At 38.2% G+C, this 21,061-nt stretch overlaps 2 protein-coding genes across 2 annotated transcripts in view; one reads left to right on the top strand and one right to left on the bottom strand.

Moving 5' to 3' along the window:
- The window catches only part of LOC122362666 (transcription initiation factor TFIID subunit 4), an 87,104-nt gene extending 77,744 nt beyond the window's left edge, over positions 1–9,360 (bottom strand). The window contains 2 exon segments of the mRNA XM_043264208.1: positions 5,696–5,838; positions 8,209–9,360. Coding sequence (XP_043120143.1) covers positions 5,696–5,838; positions 8,209–9,139 — 1,074 coding nt within the window. The 5' untranslated portion in view covers positions 9,140–9,360.
- Positions 9,361–10,285: 925 nt separating this feature from the next.
- lsm14ab (LSM14A mRNA processing body assembly factor b) lies at positions 10,286–20,227 on the top strand. Its single transcript, XM_043264209.1, is given in 13 exon segments — positions 10,286–10,584; positions 11,674–11,837; positions 11,921–12,053; positions 14,038–14,148; positions 14,986–15,065; positions 15,067–15,163; positions 15,234–15,320; positions 15,714–15,764; positions 15,767–15,904; positions 15,991–16,162; positions 16,689–16,718; positions 17,052–17,295; positions 18,334–20,227. Coding segments are annotated over 13 exon segments (1,452 nt in total). The 5' UTR covers positions 10,286–10,463; the 3' UTR covers positions 18,358–20,227.
- Positions 20,228–21,061: the final 834 nt, after the last annotated feature.

Here is a 21,061-nt window from a genome sequence, read left to right as displayed (position 1 = left end):
AGAAATCATGTATATATAAATTATTTCTTATATCTCAGATATAAAAAATATGATAAATAAACATGAAATGTCTTATATAAAATAATGTATTATTTTCCAATAATTCAAAATAAGCAAAGTAATTCCAAAATATATATAAAAAAAAGTAAATAAATAATAAAATATGCAAAGTAAGTATTATACGCAATACATAATCATTTGTGTTTCGTTTCCTAATTTGTGTTCTTGTTCGTACGTCTGAGGAGCAATAAGAGCCCTGGACGCCGCTGCCAGCTCCAGCTCTCTCCTCACAGATGCTCGTCTCTGGGCCCCTGCAGAGAGCGCGGAGCCCGAGGGCCCCTGAGAGGAGGAAGAGCTAGGGGCCGCACACATGCACACGCACACTGACGGCGACGCCACAGAACGAAAGACTTCGCCTTTCCAGCGATCAGGCAGTTGGAGGATAAATGATTAAACGCGTTCGGAGGGAAAGAAGAACGTCTTCCGCCGCAGAGAAGCGCAGAATGACTGACAGCAGGATGAAGAGAGACGCCTGGGAATATAAACCCTCACCTCACAAACACTACGCTGATGTCCTGAACAGAGTTTACCGCAGTAAACACCACAATACACAGCTACTCCTGCAACTCCTGCGCTAAATTACTACTATTAAAGTAGTGCTAACAAATATTAGCCACGCACCAAAATCATTGACTGAAAGGACTTGGACGCCTTTCCGTATTTATGTGATTTTCTATACAAATTGGACATTTTACAAGATCAAAAATAGGCCTAGAGCAATTTAGATTTCCATTTTACTTTGCTGCATTTGCTTGCTTGTTAATCTAGCTTTCTAAATGTTGCGGGCTCTGTGACAGACTGCCCTTGATCTTCCGTGCTAAACTTCAGAAATGCAATCTTTTGTCATTTGCAATGTTTTACAAATGTTTGGTTTATTAGCACCAGCGTTGGGTTAAAACGTCGAGTAAGTAATAAATGCGTGCTTCTGGCGCCATCTGCTGGCGGTCGGTGAACATTACAGAATCTCTCCATTAAAGAATTAATAGTTTAAATTAACTAATAGTTTCACCTTACTTACCTAGTTGATTGACTACATTGATAAATTACATAAAAAAAAATATTACAAGTTTTCTAAAATATTAAGTTTGAATATGCAAATATGCATTTATTATTTAAAAAGAAAAATACGCGCTAATTTGCATACATTTCTAAAACAGAAATATAAACGCTGGATGGAGTCGGTTTGACCGATTAGAGTCAGACGTTTTTACTGAGGCCTCCTTAAGTCAAAAAAGACACAAATCAGTACATTTTGACAGTTTTGGGGGAAATAAAATGAAGATATACGGCTCTGTGTAGGAGAAAACAGCCTTTACAAATTGCACTGTAATTGAAATCTATTGATACAAAAAGATAAAGTGCTATAAAACAAACACTTAGCGGGTTCTTTTGGATGCTTTCTTTCCAATAGTCTGAAAAAACCCCAAAAAGCTTAAAATCTCAAATTTGACAGATGCATGGAAAAACAGGGTTTTTGCTCGCGGTGTCTCCCCTTAAACTACGGTGATGTTAAGTCATAATTATATGCATTGCCTGTTGGCAAAATATATAGGATTTGCATAATTAAAAATAAAATACAAAAATAAATCAAATAATATAACAATGGCAAATGCGATGCTGCCTTCTTGTGGCCATACACTGAAAACTGTAATTCTCATATAGATATATAACTATAATATTCAACAATTTATGTGCTTTTATTATGAACAAAGTTAGTTTTTCGAGTACGTGAAAACTGTAAAAACCCCACCATTAAAACAAGAACATTCTTAAATATAGATATTAAGAAGAAGGCATGCATTTGATACAAGCTATTAGAAACAGCACTGAAGAAAGAGGTGTGTTTTAGCAGACCTGTCACTGAAGAACACCTCTAGATGTCAGCACTGAACTAAATAAATGTTCATAAGGCTCAACAGTGTACAGATGGTCAACACGAAAAGCACTTCTGTTCACTCGTGTTTAAATCGTTTCGCTGAAATACGCTCAAGATAGCAGCAGTAAAGTTATTTTATTCATTTTTTTCTTGCATATAAAATGTTTAATGCGTTTGGATCACGCTATTTTAACATAAACCTGATGCATATTCGTCTTAAACAGGCAATTAACTTCTGCGCTCATTTCTGCAGATCGTGGCATAGTTTTTTACTATTTGCATTTTTTAAATCTTTTTTAAACAGTGAAAATGCATTTATTCAAATAGCTTTGAATAAGCATAAATCTGCTAAACAATAAATGTTTATTGTTAAATTAAAACAAGTATATGTAAAAAAAAAAAAAAAAAAAAAACATATTCAACAAAAAAACTGTTTATTTTACATTATAATGCTGTAAAAAAATATGTATAATTTTTCTGTAATTTTTTTAATATAATTTTTTTCGTATGTATTCTAATTATTGAATGATTGTCTTTGATTGAACTTTTGGCGCTCTGGCGGTTAATAAACAGTGTCGCGGAAGAACACTGTTGCCGGAACTACTTCTCTGCGTTTACGGGTACTGAGCTACTCCGCAGCGGTACCTACCCCAACCAGCTTTAAATAGTCCGAATACAAACACTTCTTATGCACCGTAGTGATTCAGGACACGCTTGGAAAATGGATTAAAGATGTACTCGCTTGTTATATAAATTTAGCAATTTTTGAATATAAAAAATTATTATGTATGAAATGTGCCATTTCAATACATTTTCCTTTAGCTCGTTTTATGTACAGACCCATCTAAGATGCACAGAAGAAATTCAGGGTTCTTATAAAACAAAACCATGGACACATTTAAGAGCAGATAACTGTGGAAGCCCGTTTCTGCCGCTGACAAAAAAACAATATTAATAAAAAAGTTTATTGCAACTTTTTCAGACATAATCTTGCAATTGCAAGTTATAAAATCAGAATAACGCAATATAAACTGTGAGATATAAACTGAATTGTTATAAATTCTAAGAACACGTCAGTCTTTTTAATATTTTATATATTTTATATAAATATATATATATATATATATATATATATATATATATATATATATATATATATATATATATATATATATATATATATTTATATAATATATATATATATATATTTATATATATATATATATATATATATATATATATATATATAAATATATATATTTATATATATATATATATATATATATATATATATATTTTTTTTTTTTTTTTTTTTTTTTTATATATATATAAAATATATTTTATAACTTTATAAAATCTCACAATTCTGAGAAAAAGTCAGAATTGCAGTTTGATTTCACACAATTGTGAGTTATAAAGTTTCTATCTCTTTATATCTGGGAAATCTGACTTTATAACTCACAATTGCGAGTTTATATGTAATTCTGAAGAAAAAAGGCAGAACTGTGAGACAAAAAAATGTCGAAAACCCTTCTTTTGTTTAGTTTTTTTGTCGGTGGCTGATCCCACAGATCACTGATAATCTGATATTAGTTTGATATAATTATTTTACTACTAATAAAGAGCAAATCATTCTTCATTAAAACTATTTCTCTTTGCTAGATCTGAGTCATCTGTGATCAGTCTTTTGTAAGATATTGTCGCTTTTTGATCTACTTTCTGCTCATTACGGACAGTTTCTGCCTCACCAAACTTAAGCTCATCGCGCAAATGATCTTTTTTTTAGGTTAGGTTCAGATCTCATCCGTAAACTCACCGTTCAGCTTCTTTTTTTTTTTAACTACTGATAGGATCTTCAGATCATCAGAAGCGATATTAAGTGAAAATTAATGATAATATATGAACTAAATGATCAATATATAAACTTAGTCATGCGTATTTAAAACGCATTCAGTCTACTACAGAAATCAGACCTGTTTTATTGTGCATGACACATATACGCATCGCATTAAGTGCATTTATGTTAAAGCTGTGTGACCAAAAAACTTTTATATGCAGTTCAAATCGGCAAGCCTTAAATTTAGCGGCAAATATTATTGCATGATTCGTAGTATTCAGATGAGTGCTTCTAAAAGTGTTTTTATAAGTCAAGTGCTTCATGAAACCGTGTTCTGCTCACTCAGATCCAATCATATCAGGTAAGTGTCTGGTGTGAATAACCGTGAATTACACAGCATCTGTGCGCAGGTTATTATTATCAGCGCATCCAATTACCTGCTGTTTCTTCTTTACTGGGACTAAAGATCACAATGTGAATGTAATCACTGCTAGCATTAACAGAAGTTTCACTGTGCTTATTTGATTATGTCATTACTGAAATCATAATTAGTTCAAATGCGAGAGACCGCCGGTGACCTCTAGTGGGGGTCATCACCGGGTCATTATAGTGTACTACAACTAAAACCACTACAAAAACACCTAGTGCTGTTTAAATGTAATTAATCACATCCACAATTAAAAATGTTGCTTGTAATATGTGTGCAAATGTATTTTATATATGTGTGTAATATATATATATATATATATATATATATATATATATATATATATATATATATATATATATATATGTATATATGTATATATGTAAAATTTTGCTTATAATGTGTGCAAATGTATTTTATATATATACACTAGTTTACATTTACAGTATATATATACACACATATATATACACACACACACATATATATGTGTGTGTGTGTGTGTATATATATATATATGTGTGTATATATATACTGTAAATGTAAACTGTACTGTATATCCAAAATAAAAAAATTTGCTTATAATATGTGTGCAAATTTTTAGTATTTTAGATATATATATATATATAATTATATTTATATATAATATTTATATATATATATATATATATAATATATATATATATATATATATATATATATATATATATATATATATATATATATATATATATATATATATATAAATATATATATATATATATATATATATATATATATATATATATATATATATAAATATATATATATATATATATATATATATATATATATATATATATATATATATACTGTATATATATATATATACTGTAAATGTAAACTGTACTGTACATTATGTAAACAAATGCACCAACATAACATATTTTTTAAAAATTACTATTTTGGCATAATATCCTATATTTATGTAGTTTAACTTTATTTACTAAAATAAATAAAAGTAAAAAGCAATAAAATGAAATAAAAAGAATTTTACAAATCCAGATATATTTAAAAAAAAAAATGTATACAATTGCAACAGCATACATCTAAATTACTAATACACAAATGAAAATAAAAACTATAGTACTAAAATAACTAAGCAGACGTGTCCCTGAAAACCTCTAGACACACACACTGTACCGGAGCATCAAATCATCCTCATATTTCCCTTTCATCAAAACTACATTTGTAAATATGAAAGAGAGCGATTTAAAATGTATGATCTTGACTTTTAATCATAGGGAAAATAACTTTTCAATCAGGAAAAGCAAGCAAACGGATCTTTAATTTCAATCTCAGCAGATATTTCTATCGGTGACACAGAAACATTTCACAATATTGCCTTTGCAAAAACAATACTCGGTAATAAAAAAAGCTTTGATGAAATGCATCCGCGATGGCGGGAGGTTGGGGAGAAATGTGCTTCTCGTGTTGTAGAGAAAGCGCACCGTACCTGTGGGGTCGTGACCCTGAACGTGGCCACGCTGGTGGGCGTGGAGGGCCGAGGAGAGATGCTGTTCTGAGCTTGAGCTTGAGCCAGAGCCTGCTGAGGAACCATCACCAGCTGACCCATCTCTGTCCGGACCAGCACCATACCTCAAACACACACAACACACGGGTTACTCACCTAAAAACACACAAAGCATCGCGAAAAACCTGCTCGAAACACACAAAAGTTGCAATCCGCAACTGAAGCATTTGGATTCTCCTGAAAGCAATAAATTCCATTTTTGGGTGAAATGTTCCTTTAAGCGTCCCTAATACCCGTGTGCTTGCACGGTGACTAGATGTGTATGCAGCATCTACAGATCTAATGTTTGTGTAACAACCCACTGAATGGTGTGTGACAGGACTAACAGACACTCACACTTTATACCGAGTAAAGGATTTATGGATTTAGCATGTAGTTACTCCGATGTCACACAGCGGCGGCCAGCGAGCGGTCCTTTTTATTTTAAGTGGTGTTACAGCTCCTGAGGAGTAACTCCATCCATCTCCACCCCTGGATCAGAGTATTCCAACCACTATTATAGGCCTAAGTGGGAAAAACGGTGTAGTTTCCAATGTCGTGTTGCATTCTGGGGGTTGTTACGTGTGTATATTTACAGAAATATTACACATGCACCAATGCGGTTACATACTATGTGCACATCTAGTTAATACACAGTGCATTAGGGACACTTAATATAAAGTGGGACTTTTTTTACTCGCATGTGTCTGTCTGATGTCTTCATTAAGCTTGCAATTTATTTATTTTTTTTGCTTTTCATTCATATGTATTGCAATAGTTTTCTTTAAATACTTCTATACATATATACACAGCGCATGAAGCGCTCAGCTCGTGCTTTCTGTAAACGGCCCATCTAAGCTGCACTAAAGACATTCAGATGAGGTTGTTTAGCTGTTTTAGTTGCTCACGCTGACCCCTTTAACAGCAGATCTTTACACACATTTAATCTCAGACGGCTTTCCCCATTAAAAACCATGCTAGGTTGAAAAATGTTCACATTTGACTGGTTTTATAAACACAAAATGTAAGTTAACTTTTGTAAGTAAACCTGAAGCAAATAAACATAACTCCAGAGAGTCCTCTGTGCTTTGTAAGACATCAAGTCACTTTCTAAACTACTTTCTGCTCATCAAGGCGTCCGTTTACTGACTTGGGCTGACGTAAGATTTTAGGTTCAGATCCCATCCATAAACTTTCACCATTCAGCCCGAAAACACCTGAAGTCACCGATAAAAGATCTTCAGACGTTTCTGGGTTCTTTAAAGCGCTGCAGCTCCAGATCTGATTAACTCACAAAAGTAATTACTTCATCATCTGGTGCGAAGGTTGTTTACTTATGCTGAAAATGTATCATATATAATTCATAGAGAAGAAACTATGAAGACTTGAGCAACACTGTTTCACACGTTTCAGTGAAATTACATTAAAAAATATTATATTACGTAACACAGTGTCAAAGCAAGCATATGCCATATATCTATATATATATATATATATATATATATATATATATATATATATATATATATATATATATATATATATATATATATAAATAAATATCTCATATATAAATATCTCATATATATATATATATATATATATATATATATATATATATATATATATATATATATATATATATATATGTGTGTATCGATGACGCTAGAAAATAAATGGTGTGAAATATTTTTAAGCATCATATTTGATTTTTTTTTTATTATTATGCATGCGGATTGAATCCTAATATTATTAACTGAATATTTATTCTTATGCATGTGTTATGACTCTATTATGACTGAGAGAGAGCACAGACGCAGGCACGAAAGACACCTGCAGCATTCAATCTCAGATAAATGGCATTCACTTAAGCGTCCGAAATATTTCAGAGGCCACAAAAATCTGATATTTGGCGAATAAAGTTTTTTCAAGTCTGTCAGAAGTTCATCTCGAGGGGCAAACGTACTTTTCGTTCCCCAACAGAACCAAAAGAAAACAAAACGAATACTAAATGCTCCTGCTTTAATGATTGAATGTCGTTTTGTAGACTAATAGACCCTGCATCTCATTATTTTAAAGGATCGGTTAAAGCAGATAGTGAACGAAGAGCATCAACAAGTGAAGGGTTCAAGTGCAAAAACACGGCTTTTTTTATCCTGCATAATAACAGCAGCTAAATGCAATAAAAGCTTAAGTGACACTATAGAAAGCGCAGCTATCCAACGCAATAAAAAGCATGATAACGAAAATAACTAAAACTTAGACCGATGTGCAGAACGGCAAGCAAGAAGCTCGGGTGCCAGAGATTTCATTTGCACCCCATCATGCTTTGCTCACTACTTGGTTCCAGCTGAGCTGTTTCAGAGTTTGCATCACTTTACTGTTATTCTCGCACGAGTGTAAGAGTGAGAAGAGAGCCGCGGAGCGCACGTCGAACTCGAGTAAGTCAGAAGTACCTGGTGGGATGGTGAAGCCGGGAGGCAGCTGTATAGTGGTTTGCTGCTGCGGCGGTCTGACGATCAGCTGCGGCGTTACGACCCTCTGCTGCGCAGCCGCCTGCGTCGGGGTCTGCGCAGGTCTGATGACCGCGGCCGCGCTGACAGCGGCTTTGACAGGCGCCGCCGTGACCGGGCTGGCCGCCGCTGGCTTCGCGTTGCCGTCCGCGGGTGTTTTGCTGTGGTTGATCCGCGCGCCCTGCTGGACCAGCGCGGACACCGACGTGCCGTTCCCGTTCTGCGCGATGCTGGCGATGATGTGACGCGGGAGCCGGTGCAGCGCGATGGTGGGCGTCCCGCGGTCCAGCGCGATCGCCTGCGGGTTGCTGGACACGGTGAAAGTCGTGCCGGAGGTGCTGGGGGATGATGCCGACGCCGACGCCGCGCCGCCTCCGTTGCCGTTCAGACTGTGGGACGCCGCGGAGCGCAGCGTGCGCGTATTCCCCGGGTGTTTCTTGCGGGTGTCCCTCGGGCTCTCACCTTTGTTGCCCGGTGCAGGAGCGTCGGATGCTGCCGCCGCCGCCGCCGCCGTGGTGATGATGATGATGCTGCCGCCGTGCGTCTTCAGGGGGCTCTCCTTCTCCAGGGCTTTGGCGTGCTTGTCCATGCTGGCGTCTTTCGGGTCAGGATCCGGGTTGCGCGCCGCTTTCCGCGCGTTCTGCTGCTGCGCTTGTTGTTGTGGTTCTGATGGAGAGTCTACAGGAGCGGGCAGCTGCGCGGTTCCTCCTGTCTGCTGCTGCTGCTGCTGCTGCTTCGCGCTGCTCTGGCGCGCGGCGGGCGGCTCGCTCTCGCCCACCAGCTGAGACTCCAGCGAGCCCACCAGATCGCTCACGGCTTTCTCGTCCACCTCGGAGAAGAGCATGTCTTCCAGAGGGTCGGAGGCGCCCGCCATGTTCGCTCTCTGTGTGTGATGGGCTGTCTCTGCTGGTGCGCGTCCACGAGCGCGAGTGCGCAGTCGTGTTACTATGGCATTGTGGGAATGGGTGTGACGTCAGAGGGCCAAAACCAAACAGTTGTCCCCCTGTTACAAACGAGGATACTATACGGGTTTGGAGGGAAGGGACATAGATAGATAGATAGATAGATAGATAGATAGATAGATAGATAGATAGATATAGATAGATAGATAGATAGATAGATAGATAGATAGATAGATACCACCGATATCATTCACATATGCATTTTAATGCATATTAATATACATTGTATCTCTCTTTTTAATAAAATACGTTCTTAGAATGTTACTTTGTTACTTTCTCAGAACATTCTGAAACAAGTAACACTAAAAAAAACAAGGGAACGTCCAACTAAAGATGTGTTTACTAACGTTTTCAGAACACTATAGCAACGACTTTCGAAGTTCCCGTTAACGTTACTGCAAGAACGTTTGTTCCTGATTTAGGGACAGCCTTTGCCAAAACGTTCCGAACCGTTCCATTTAGGCTGAATCCACGCAGCAAGAGAAAAAAAAAGTCCGGGAAAAGATGATGTTAGTCTACCAAAGCATGTGAATTAATAAGGCCTACTAGGAATGACTTTAAATGTAGTTTTTTTTAATGTAGTTTTAAATGTGTACAGTGCATTTCTGAACGAATAATCATTGAGTTTTACTGTTTATAATCAAAGGCCTCTTTGGCTGTAACTGAAATAGCGTTCATTCTGTACAATCATCACATATTAAAGTTTCACAAACCTTCATAAGAAAAATTAAATACATATACACTTGCCGTAGCCGCTGGATTTCATGGTTTATTGTTTAAACTGTCGTATTATAATGCAGTAAGCTACAATGAAACTTTCATTAAAATGCACAGGTAGATGCACGTGTGCTCGGCATTCTGTAATATTTTATATATAGCCATTTAAGTACACCTTTTATTGATTTCTAATTTAAAATCCCCTTCTATTTACTTCCCACGGTGTTAAATCTCATTTTGCCTCTTACATAATCCCCGATGTAACGGGAGTCACGCTAAAATCCCGCAAACTCTCGCGATACCAGCCTAGGGGGGGAACGAGAGGGGGGGGAGGCGCGTTTCCCAGCATGCATCTCGGCTCAGTGCGGAGGAAAATGAATTCGGCCATGTCGTGCTAAACCCCGGGCTGAAAGAAAACGACATCGAAGTGCCGAAAAACAGCATTTAGTGCGATACGACCGTACGCAGAGAAGACCAGAGGAGTCGAGAAGCAGCACACGAGTGAATTCGAGCGGAAAGATGAGCGGAGGGACGCCTTATATCGGCAGCAAGATCAGTCTGATCTCAAAGGCCGAGATCCGATATGAGGGAGTTTTATACACGATCGACACCGAGAACAGCACGGTAGCTTTGGCTAAAGGTACGTACAATAAACACGCACTGGGAATGAGATATATGTGCGCGATGTAACTACACACACCCCTACAGAGGACCGGCGGAAGAGGATTCTTTTGTAGTCCTGGCTAAATATACACTATATATGCAAATGTGTGATCCTGGACTACAAAACCAGTCGTGAGTGTCAGTTTTGTGAAATTGAGATTTTTACATTACACGAAAGCCGCGTATTAACAGTAAACGCATCTCTGCCGTCTTTATTTGACTCGTGCACTTTATTCTAATTACGTATTTTTTAAAAGGTAAAAAACCTGTTCGTTTTGTATTCTATTTATTTTTATACATATATAACACTAGCTTGCGATATTTTGTCTATTCAGTTTTCTTTTATTATATCATAAAAACGTGGACTTTTATACTTGCATTTGCTTGTTTTCATTAAAAAAAATAAATCTTTTTATTATTCTAAAATTAACAAAAGGCCTCTAACACTAGCTCGCTCCTATTGTTTTTCTGTTCTGTTTTCTTGTTATTTATTATATAATTAATACAATGATGCTTTAGGCTAACTGAAACTTATCATAGCACTTGCATATTGCTCTTTTGTTGATTTTGCTTCCATTGTCCTCATTTGAGATGCAAGCATCTGCTAAATGACTAAAATGCACACGCATGGGTTGTTCGGATCGGACGATATTTGTCTGAGATGAAACTATTAGAAAATCTGGAATCTGAGGGCTCAAGTAAAATCAAAATATTGAGAAAATCGCCTTTTAAAGTCCAAGGCAAGTCCTTAGTAATCAAAAATTCACTTGCAGTAGGAAGTATTTACTAAATATCGTCATGAAACACGGATCATTACTTAATATCCTAATGAAAGAGATAAAAAAAGGTTAATTTTGACCCATATTGTTGGCTAAGTTCTACTAATGTCTGGTTTTGTGGTCCAGGGTCATATGTTTTCACAAATTAGATATAAGAACATTTTAATGCACTGATTTACGTTTAAATCCGTCCTAAATCAAATGCATATGCACTTCTATAAAGTAAACGTACTTGGAGTGGTGACTAATATTGCAGGATTTGTAAATGGGAACTTTTCCTCTTCTAGTGAAGTCCTTCGGCACCGAGGATCGCCCCACGGACAGACCCATCCCTCCTCGAGACGATGTCTTTGAGTACATCATCTTCAGAGGAAGTGACATCAAAGACCTGACGGTGTGCGAGCCGCCCAAACCCACCTGCAACCTTCCTCAGGATCCGGCCATCGTGCAGGTGAGCGTCGCGCGCCCGGGTGTGTCCGCCGAGCGGGAGGCGGAGCGAACGCTGAATTGTTTGGTTCTTGTGTTTGTGCGCAGTCCTCTCTGGCGTCCAGCGCCGGCCCCGCGGCTCCTTCCTTCCAGTCGTACGCCCCGTTCAGCCGGGCCCCGTACAGCCAGTTCAGCTCCAGTCCGCTGGTACCCCAGCCGTTCGGAGCGGCGGCCCCCGGTGGTGAGTTCACGCTCGCTCGTGGAGCTTCCGCTTGTTTTGAAGAGCACACACAAACAAAAATGAATTTTTTTCCGTAAAATCGAACTGATCTCTGATGCGCTTTGAGGCAAGACCATGCACAAGTCAAGTTCGCTTCCATAACATAACTGAAATTAGAAATACACAAGTGTTTATTTTATTGCACGTTATCTATTTGCATCTTCGATATTGGCCCCTCCTAATAATTAATGCGATGAGACAAAGGTGCTTACCAGGACAAACTCGTAAGGACTGCTTTTATAAGATGAGTGAGTTTAAAGAATCTTTTAGAGAATTTTATAATTGCTATATTTAATTTTGTATTTCAAAATATTTTTGTTGGATGAAGCTGATGTGGCAGTAAACTAAAATTAAATCTGCATCAGCTGGTTTTAATTAATATCGTTAAAAGGCTATCATTTCAAAATAAGGCTATGTTCTCTGTAAAAACATGTGTGCGTCAGAAAATCAAACATTTTGAACCTGGCTTTATCCATTGTTCTGCTCTGGAAATGTATGCCATTTGGTGCATATTTAGTTGAATTTAAACCTAACCTCTAAGCAGGCTTGTAATACAAAACATGCGTTTAATCAACTAGAGGAGTATGGACATATCTATTAGCCTTATTAATTTTCTGTTGTGTCGTTTGTCCTTATATTTGCCATTGTAATTAGCATTGTTCTCGCCATTAAAGTGGCCTTTGCTGCTGATATGGCATAGAAAAGAGTTCAAGTTAAGCTGGTCATGTTTGGATAAATACGGTTGGGTAGACGGTTCATATTTGCATATCAAACTGCGCAGATTTAATGAATGTGCACACATTATGTCCCAAGAACCAGGGATGCTCCAATCTGATTGAATAAATTTGTAGACTGTGTATCAGTAACCGATCTGACTTAAAACGTCCAAAGACAGTTGCGCCTGATTTTAAAAGACGTGCACGAAAGCTGTTGACGGATGCCGTTTAAACGACAGGGCTTACTGTCGGTGTCTTTGTTCAGTTATCACTCTCATAGCTGATATAAAAAGTCTCTCTCACCTAAGAAAAGCGAACTGTCCCCTCCTGCCAGATGTTACCGTGTTCGCAGCGCTGTCTGTCACTTCACTAAAGTCTTGTTTTACTTTCGCCGGGCTCCTCAGCTGCACACGCACCTCCGCAAACAGACGAGGCGTTCGTACTATTGTTTCAAATAAAAGCACGGTAAACATAAATCACATAAACGGCACCGCATGGTTAGCTGGGAAGGATTTGCATGCCTAACATTAAAAGGCAGGACGCATTTACAATTAGTTGACGCTTGACGCTGATTACAAAGCATCATAACTAGAAATGAAAGCGTGTGTGATGTGTTTCAATGAGGACCGACTGCTTTACTTTTCAAATCAAAAGCTCAATTGAGTTATAGTTTGTTTAATTGGTTAAACAATGTCTATTTAAAATGCTGAAATATTTAACTTAATTGACCCTTTATTAATATAAACGTCATCAATGCATGTAAGATGTCGGGCAAACGGCATCTGTCCTTCCTGTCTCAGATGATTCCCACTTCATCTGTACAAAACATGGTTAGTCACAGGGATGCATTTACATTTAACTTTAGTATCGGATCGGTACTTTGCACCAGACAGTACTGAATCTCAGGTATCGGAAGCAAAAAATGCGGATCGGAGCATCCCTAAGAACCAAAGAAAATGACGTTGATTTCGGCCTAAAGACTTCTTCGTTAAGCCTTTTTCAATGCTTTGCAAGTCTTGTGTGTTTGAATGGTCTTAGATAGATGCAGTAACTCTTAGCTGGAGAGGACGCACAAAAAACCTGTTTGCGTATATGTTTAGAGAGCATCGGTTAAGCTTGTGGTGGATGTTAAAGCATGTTTGGCTGTCAGCTTCGTATGAGGGGTTTTCCTCCGAGTGTGTGACGTGTTAAAGCCCACACTTAAAGATGTGCACTTCCTCCCCTCACAGGAAGCAGCTCAGGTCCTGCGTTTGGTAGCGAGGCGAGCACTACTGCCCCTCTGTCCCAGAGCTCTGCTCTTCCCCCACACTCTCGCTCGCTGAGTGCTACCAAACCCGAAGGTAACCCGAGAACCCATGCTAACGTGTTGCGAGTGGCTTTAGTGTGTTCGTCTTTTGGCCGTGATTATTCAGGATCACCGCATGCGTCTTTGAGTCGAGCGTCATTCTTCTCTGGTCTGTTGGTTAATAACTTTGAAGTTTGTGTTTGAAGACAACACGAAATCAAAATAATAAGGCCGGTCTTTGTTTTGATTACACTGCAAGAACCTATCCTTGAAATGTCTTTTGTGTTGATGTAAGCATTGACTCTAGTAATCATAACCCAATATACACAATCCAATCAGCTTTTACATGCATTACAAATGGCGGTTATTTCATGTTGTCTTAAAGGAACAGTTTTTGATAATGTTCTCAACCTCAGATCATTCATGTTTCTTCAGGTTTGGAGAAATGTATCATCGCATCACATGCTTACCAATGGATCCTCTGCGGTGAATGGGTGCCGCCAGAATGAGTCTAAATAGCTGATTAAAAACAATCCACTTTTGTTTCTAGTCAAAATGCCTCTATCTATACTGCTTTCTCGTAAGAATCAGAAGAGAAATCTGCACAGATCTTTACAAGCCAAAACAAATATGTGGGTGTTTTTTTGGTTTTTTTTTTTGTGGACTATTGTTTCAGCCATGATGGATTTGTTTCTTACACCTTTCAGAGGATCCATTGGTGAGCAAGTAAAGATATTAAAAATTTCACCAAATCTTTTCCCACAAAGAAACCAACTCTTGAGTTTAAAAACTAATAGATGAACTCAAATGATACAAACTGCTCTGTTGTCCATCACTCTGGCCTTGTCTGCTTTGTTGTGGCGTTTTTGTCTCAATTGCGTCCCCTTTTCAGGTCGCTCCAGCCCATCTCTGGAGCCTTTAAGGAAGACCCCGACCCTGGAGCATGCGGTTCAGACGGCCCCGGTCGCTTCCGTCTGCTGCTGCGGCCAGTACGGTGAGCCAGAGGAGCCCTGCAACGGCTCGACCCGCTCTCAGCGGCCAGAAGTCTTCTGAAAACCAAGAACACAAAGGTGAGAATCATGGCGTCGGAAAACGGAGTTTTTCCACCTGCAGCCATTAATTGTGTGATCTGTTGTTCAGCTACAGCGTCTGACGCTCAGAAGATTCCTCGGCCAGAATCGGACTTGAGGCCTGATAACAAAGACCCAAACAAACGGCAGTCTGGTGGTGAGTCACTTTATAATGCTGGTCCTCCATTAAGACATGTGACCCTGGTCAACAGAGCCGGTCATAAAGGTCTGTTTTTGAAATGGAGATAAATAAGCTTTCAGGCATTGACACAACTGCTTAAAAATGCAAATATTGACAAAATCGCCTTTTAAAGTGAAGTTTTTAGCCATGCATATTACTACACAAAAATTAATTTTTCATATATAAACTGTTGGAAATTTGCATATTCGTGGGACATGAACTTTAACATCTAATGATTTTTTGATAATTCGATAATTTTGACCCTTGCAATGTAGTTGGCTATTGCTATAAATGACTGATTTTGGTTCACATGCATTATCACGATCAAGAATATTAGCTGCATTTGTGGTAACGGTTGTGTTTCTGCAGGTGGTGCTCCTCCGATGAGAAAGGGGCGGGGCGGCGGTGGCGGAGGCGGCGGCAGCGTGGGCGGGGCAGGTTTAACGGGCGTAGAGATGGACCAATGAAATTTGAGAAGGACTTTGACTTTGAGAGCGCCAACGCCCAGTTCAATAAGGAGGAGATCGACCTTGAGTTCCAAAACAAACTTAAAATTAAAGGTAGCGCTTGAGAAAACTATTACTATGCTACATCAACAGAGAAACATGTCGTTAAGTCTAATTTTTAACGTCACTGCGTGGTGCAGATGAGAAGACTGAGAAGTCGGAGAAGACTCTGAACGGGGAGGAGAAGACCGATTCAGGCGTGGAGACCCAGAACAGTGAAGGTAATGCTGATGAGGAGGATCCGCTGGGACCTAACTGTTATTATGACAAATCCAAGTCCTTCTTCGACAACATCTCCTGCGACGACTCCAGGTGAGATCACGCAAATGTTTTTAGCGTCTTCGTTAGCGCCGGCTATTGATTCGAGTGCAATTCACGTTCGATGTTCATTCATTCGGAAATATTTCAGGTACATGTGACTTTGAAATACCTGACTTTGTTGAACAATATGATACATATATTTAACGAAATGCTTCTCTAAAGAGTTATTTTTGTCTCGTTCGCTGACACTGAATACTCGTATTATTGATGTCTACACATTAAAGAGTACAGAAACAACTTTTTTTTGAAGAATTAGAAAGCTACGAGTGTTTCTTATCGGAACTAAAAACGGACCGTTCTAAAAAGATTGATCAATATCCATGTAATGTGTTGTAATACGTAATTTAAAAGCCTTTTCTGTATTGCAAAATATGGTTTTGATCGTTTGAAAAGGGTGTAAATGCTTTTTTTTGTGATTGAGTCATTCTTCCTTAAGTCTAGTAATTTGTTGTGGTGAAGTTTTAAAGTAACCGTGAATGAATCATCTAATAGGCATACGCTTTTCTGTCTCTTCTAGGAAGGAGAAATCAGGAGGTGCTTTTGGGAGGTGCGGTGCATTTTGTTTTATATGCAAATGTTTTGACATGCATGCGTTTGTGAAGCTACACTTGAATTCTAGTCTGAATCATATTCAGTCCTTTAGGATTATTTCTTAAAACCAGGGGAATAAGTAGTAGTTAAAGGCTACTTAATATAAAGTGTGTTCAAGTATTAAACACGGGTCCTGTTTCATAAAACAAGTGTACCATATAAGCCAGGTTTATTGCAGTTATAAATAAACTGATTACACGATATAACTCCAGGATTAATGTTTTGGTTTTTGGGATTGAATCTTGTACATTAGTGAGTTTCTGATGTGCCGCTTTCGTTTTCCTCTCAGGGAACGGAGGCAGACCTGGGCGGAGGAGAGGAGGATGAACGCAGAGACGTTCGGTATTCCTCTGCGTCACAATCGCGGACGCGGCGGTTTCCGGGGCAGAGGGGGCGGCATGGGCTTCCGTGGAGGTCGCGGGCGAGCGGCTAGCAGGGGCTCGTTCATGCCCACCCGCGGCGGCGGAGGCGGCTTCAGAGGAGGGTTTAGAGGCGGCAGAGGAGGGCGGGAGTTCTCTGACTTTGAGTACAGGGTTAGTACTTCTTAGTTACTGGCCCCACGTGTCTCATGATAGTCGGGGAAACTTCTTTAGTGATGAACGAAAATGCATAATACATAAATTTGCATTTCCATGTTTTTCAGCAGCGCTTGGTATCATTCAAAATACCTTGACTTCACTACTGGTTCCTGAATTATATTTTTTTGATACCGATTTTATTAAGAAAATACAAATAAATTGGTTTTATTTTTATAGCTCTGTAACATTTTATCTAATTGATAACAGTTTCTGTTAGGCTAGGTTTACACCGGTGCGTGTTCGTTTTAAAACGCATAGCTCGGACAAAATCATAATTTCTATTAATTTTACACTGATTTACTGATGAGCGTCAGAAGCTTCCGGCGCCGTCTGCCTGCGTTTAAAAGTCATAAGTAGCATGGGTATGTTTGTAACCAAACATTTGTATGGAATGACACAACGTTTTCTATACTCTGGTGTATGGTATCAAGGCAATTCGGTCAGTGCTTTTAAAAGTATCAAACTCGATACCCATCTCCATTGTGCAATTTGTTACTAAAACTATTAAAAATCTCTTTTGTAATTGAAATTAAAATTTGATGTAAAAACATTTTTTTTTAAGGTAGGTAAATAAGAAAACATTTCTAAATGCTAAGAGCATTATAAATATCGAAAAAGATGAACATGTATATAAAAGCTTGTAAAATTGCTAAAAATGAAAAGTAAAACGTCACCAGGCCGTTGCCACCCTCTATTTGTTATAATGTACTTTTTTTTTTTTTGTTGATTTATGTATAGGTATATTTTACATCATGCATAAGCAGTGATATATAACTCATAATTTTCCGAATGTGTGAGATGGCTTTTATCCTTCAGGTCAACCAGATATTTATGAAAAAGATCAGTCTAGGCTGGACTAAAATAACACTAGCGCTGGTACTGTATTGTTATCAGCCAGTCGGAGATTTGGCGCTTTGTCTAATTAGTTGCTCCATCAAATAATTAAAATCTCTCAACTCTAATATTCTTTTCGTTGGTGTCTGTGTGTTTCAGAAGGAGAATAAAGTGGCGGCGTAGTCCATCCTGAAGACCAGATCACCCGAACAGCCAAGAATCTCTGATCATCACGTCTAGATTAACGCTTTGGTTTTGACTCCTGACTAACGGGAACTGCCTCTCTCTGTTTAACACCAGCGCAGGTGACGCCTGCCTTCAGCTGGACACGCAGCTTCAAGTTTATTTTCTCCTTTCTTCCTTTTTTTAGAAAAAGAATTAAAAAAAACATTTGCTGTTTTTTGGAGCCGTTTGACCTGCATTCGATGCGCTCGGAGGGGAGGATTTGTGTACAAAATGCCGTAAAACTTCCGTGGAATGACGATTTATTATGTTTTGTTCTGTTTTTTCATCAAACTTTAGTTCCTTTCGTAATAAGCAGAGGAAGGTATTTGATAATAATCAATTAGGTGTACAGGACCCCGTCGATACTGTGAGCGCTCCTCAGTCGATAGCTTTATTATGCCATGTTTGGAAGCACCAAAACCCGTTCTAGAAGCGGCTGGGTTTAAGTCAGAGCTCTGCCACCCAAATTAAACACCCAGCCGGATTCACATCAGTCATCCATAGGTGCTTTCGCTTCATTTAATAGTCTCACGTACTTCGTAGTACTAGTATTGTTTTGTTTTTTTAGCTCATTAGTTTATTTCAACCCCTAAAATATCTGGTCAAGCTGTCTAGCAGTAGCTCACGGAAACACCCCGGTGTGTGATTGAATGTATTGATGAATTCAGCTCTCGTTTTCGTCCTGAAGTCCTCTCTCTGCAAAATGTATTTTGATATTCGAGTGCCAGTTGTTCTTGCCTTTTGATGTCAATTATGTCGATTTCTAAGAGGGCTTTTTGATATAAACTCGACACGAACCCCAAACGATGAGCCCCGTCACCATTTAGCGCCAAGATCTTCTGGAAAGATCCCGAAACCCTTTAAGAGCCAGATTGGATGTGTCGAAATTGTGTTCGTGTGCACTTTAAAGACAAACGACGCCGGCGTAGCGTGTCACGCGTGATGTGGAGGCTGAATTTGATGTCATAATGCTCGTACACCAGATATGGAATCGTTTTTGAGTTACGAAGAAACCGATGCATCGTGCAGCTCTTTAAAAAAAAAAAACTAAAAAAACTTTCGGCATCGCGTTTGATGCTCAGGTCTAAACGGGGAGGCCAATTAAGTGTCCATAATGAGTCCATGAACCCCTCTATTGTGAATAGTTCTGTTCCCTGTATGTTAAAGTGTTGTTTCTGGCACCAGGAGTGAAGTTTGATCCCTTCTCTCCTCTTTAAACGTCACTGAAGCACTAGTTCCTGCACTGTTAGATGGGAGTTCATTCTTCTTCTTTTTTTGGTGTGCTTCATGTTTTAAATTTGTGTTTCAGAGATCCAAAGACTGAATTACGGATAACATTCGAAGGAGAGGTGCTCTCTCTCAGCATTATTTTTCTCAGAGTATGTCTGGTCTATTCATAGTTTTCAACTCTACTTTTATTAGCTCAAACGCTCCCTTTAAAAAGCACTACGAATTGCAACATGCAGGCAGCTAGTAAAACGCCGTCTGAGCGATCGCTCGGACCTGGGGCATGATGGGAAACCTCAGAGCGAGTGGCAGAGATTGGTGCTGAGCAGCTGGATTTGGACTGGAGTGAGATGTGAAGTGAATCCTCAGGCCTGATGCCGCCATGAAGTCGAAGCGAACCTCGATGTTAAACTGGACAGGTGTGCAGAATGTGTCGATGTGATTTTTTTTTTTTTTCTTGTGGCCAGAGCTCTGGAGGAATTTGATTGGCAAGTTTTTTTTCTTCTGAATTCGAGCAGTTGTACACAGTGTGCTCTTGAGGGCTTCAAACGGGGCAAACTGAGGTTTTTATTCAACAAGAGAAATAAATAGTTGTTCAGTATCCACCGTGTGATTTTTTTTTTTTTTTTTTGCTTTCTTTTTTTTAAACCAATAAACATGCAAAAAATAATTGTGGCGTTAATATTACTAGATTAGCTAACATCAACTAATATAGTTTGTACAGCATATATATATATTTTTTTATAACCGTACATACTAGCATTTGGTTTTTGCATTAATTTTTTTTTTAATTTTTGTACAAAGATTTGCAGTGCATTAAGTTTAACATTATTTGACTTTAAAAATGATTAATGCTGTAGAATCGTTCATGTTATTCAGTGCAGTGTAAGGTTCGCCAACGAATAATTAAATTCATAGGATTTTTTAATTAATTCTATTGGGAATATAAGAACATAAATTCCTAACACTAAACAAAAATGAGAAATATCGATGCGACCCGAAAGCTAAAACGTTCTGTTGCTTCGTAATTCTGTGCTCAAAACATGGCAGAGTAGGTTCAAATAACACTGCAGTTAAATCTTTATTAAAAAAAATATAAAGTAGCTTGATCTTCATGATTCAAGATGTTTCAAGAACAGTTACAGAGAAGATCAGATTAAGACATGATGTCCTCTCCATGTTAAAGACACTGAAGACTGCATTGATCTTTTTTTGTTTGTTTGTTTTTTTACTAGCAGTTAATTTTAATAAGTTAATTATAATCTTTAAATTAATATATAATATTGGTATTTTTGCGAATTACCGTGCAGATATTGTAGCATTTTATCTCTCAAATTATTTAAACATTTTAATGAAATATGCTGTTTATATAAATATCAGATTAGTAATACGTTGCCATGCCGTCCGTTTTTTTCTGTTCTCTTTTTGGTAATAT

The sequence above is a fragment of the Puntigrus tetrazona genome, chromosome 18, assembly GCF_018831695.1.
Source record: "Puntigrus tetrazona isolate hp1 chromosome 18, ASM1883169v1, whole genome shotgun sequence".
NCBI lineage: Eukaryota > Metazoa > Chordata > Actinopteri > Cypriniformes > Cyprinidae > Puntigrus > Puntigrus tetrazona.
The sequence above is the reverse complement of the archived record's forward strand: the minus strand, read 5'-3'. Positions and strand labels throughout refer to the sequence as shown.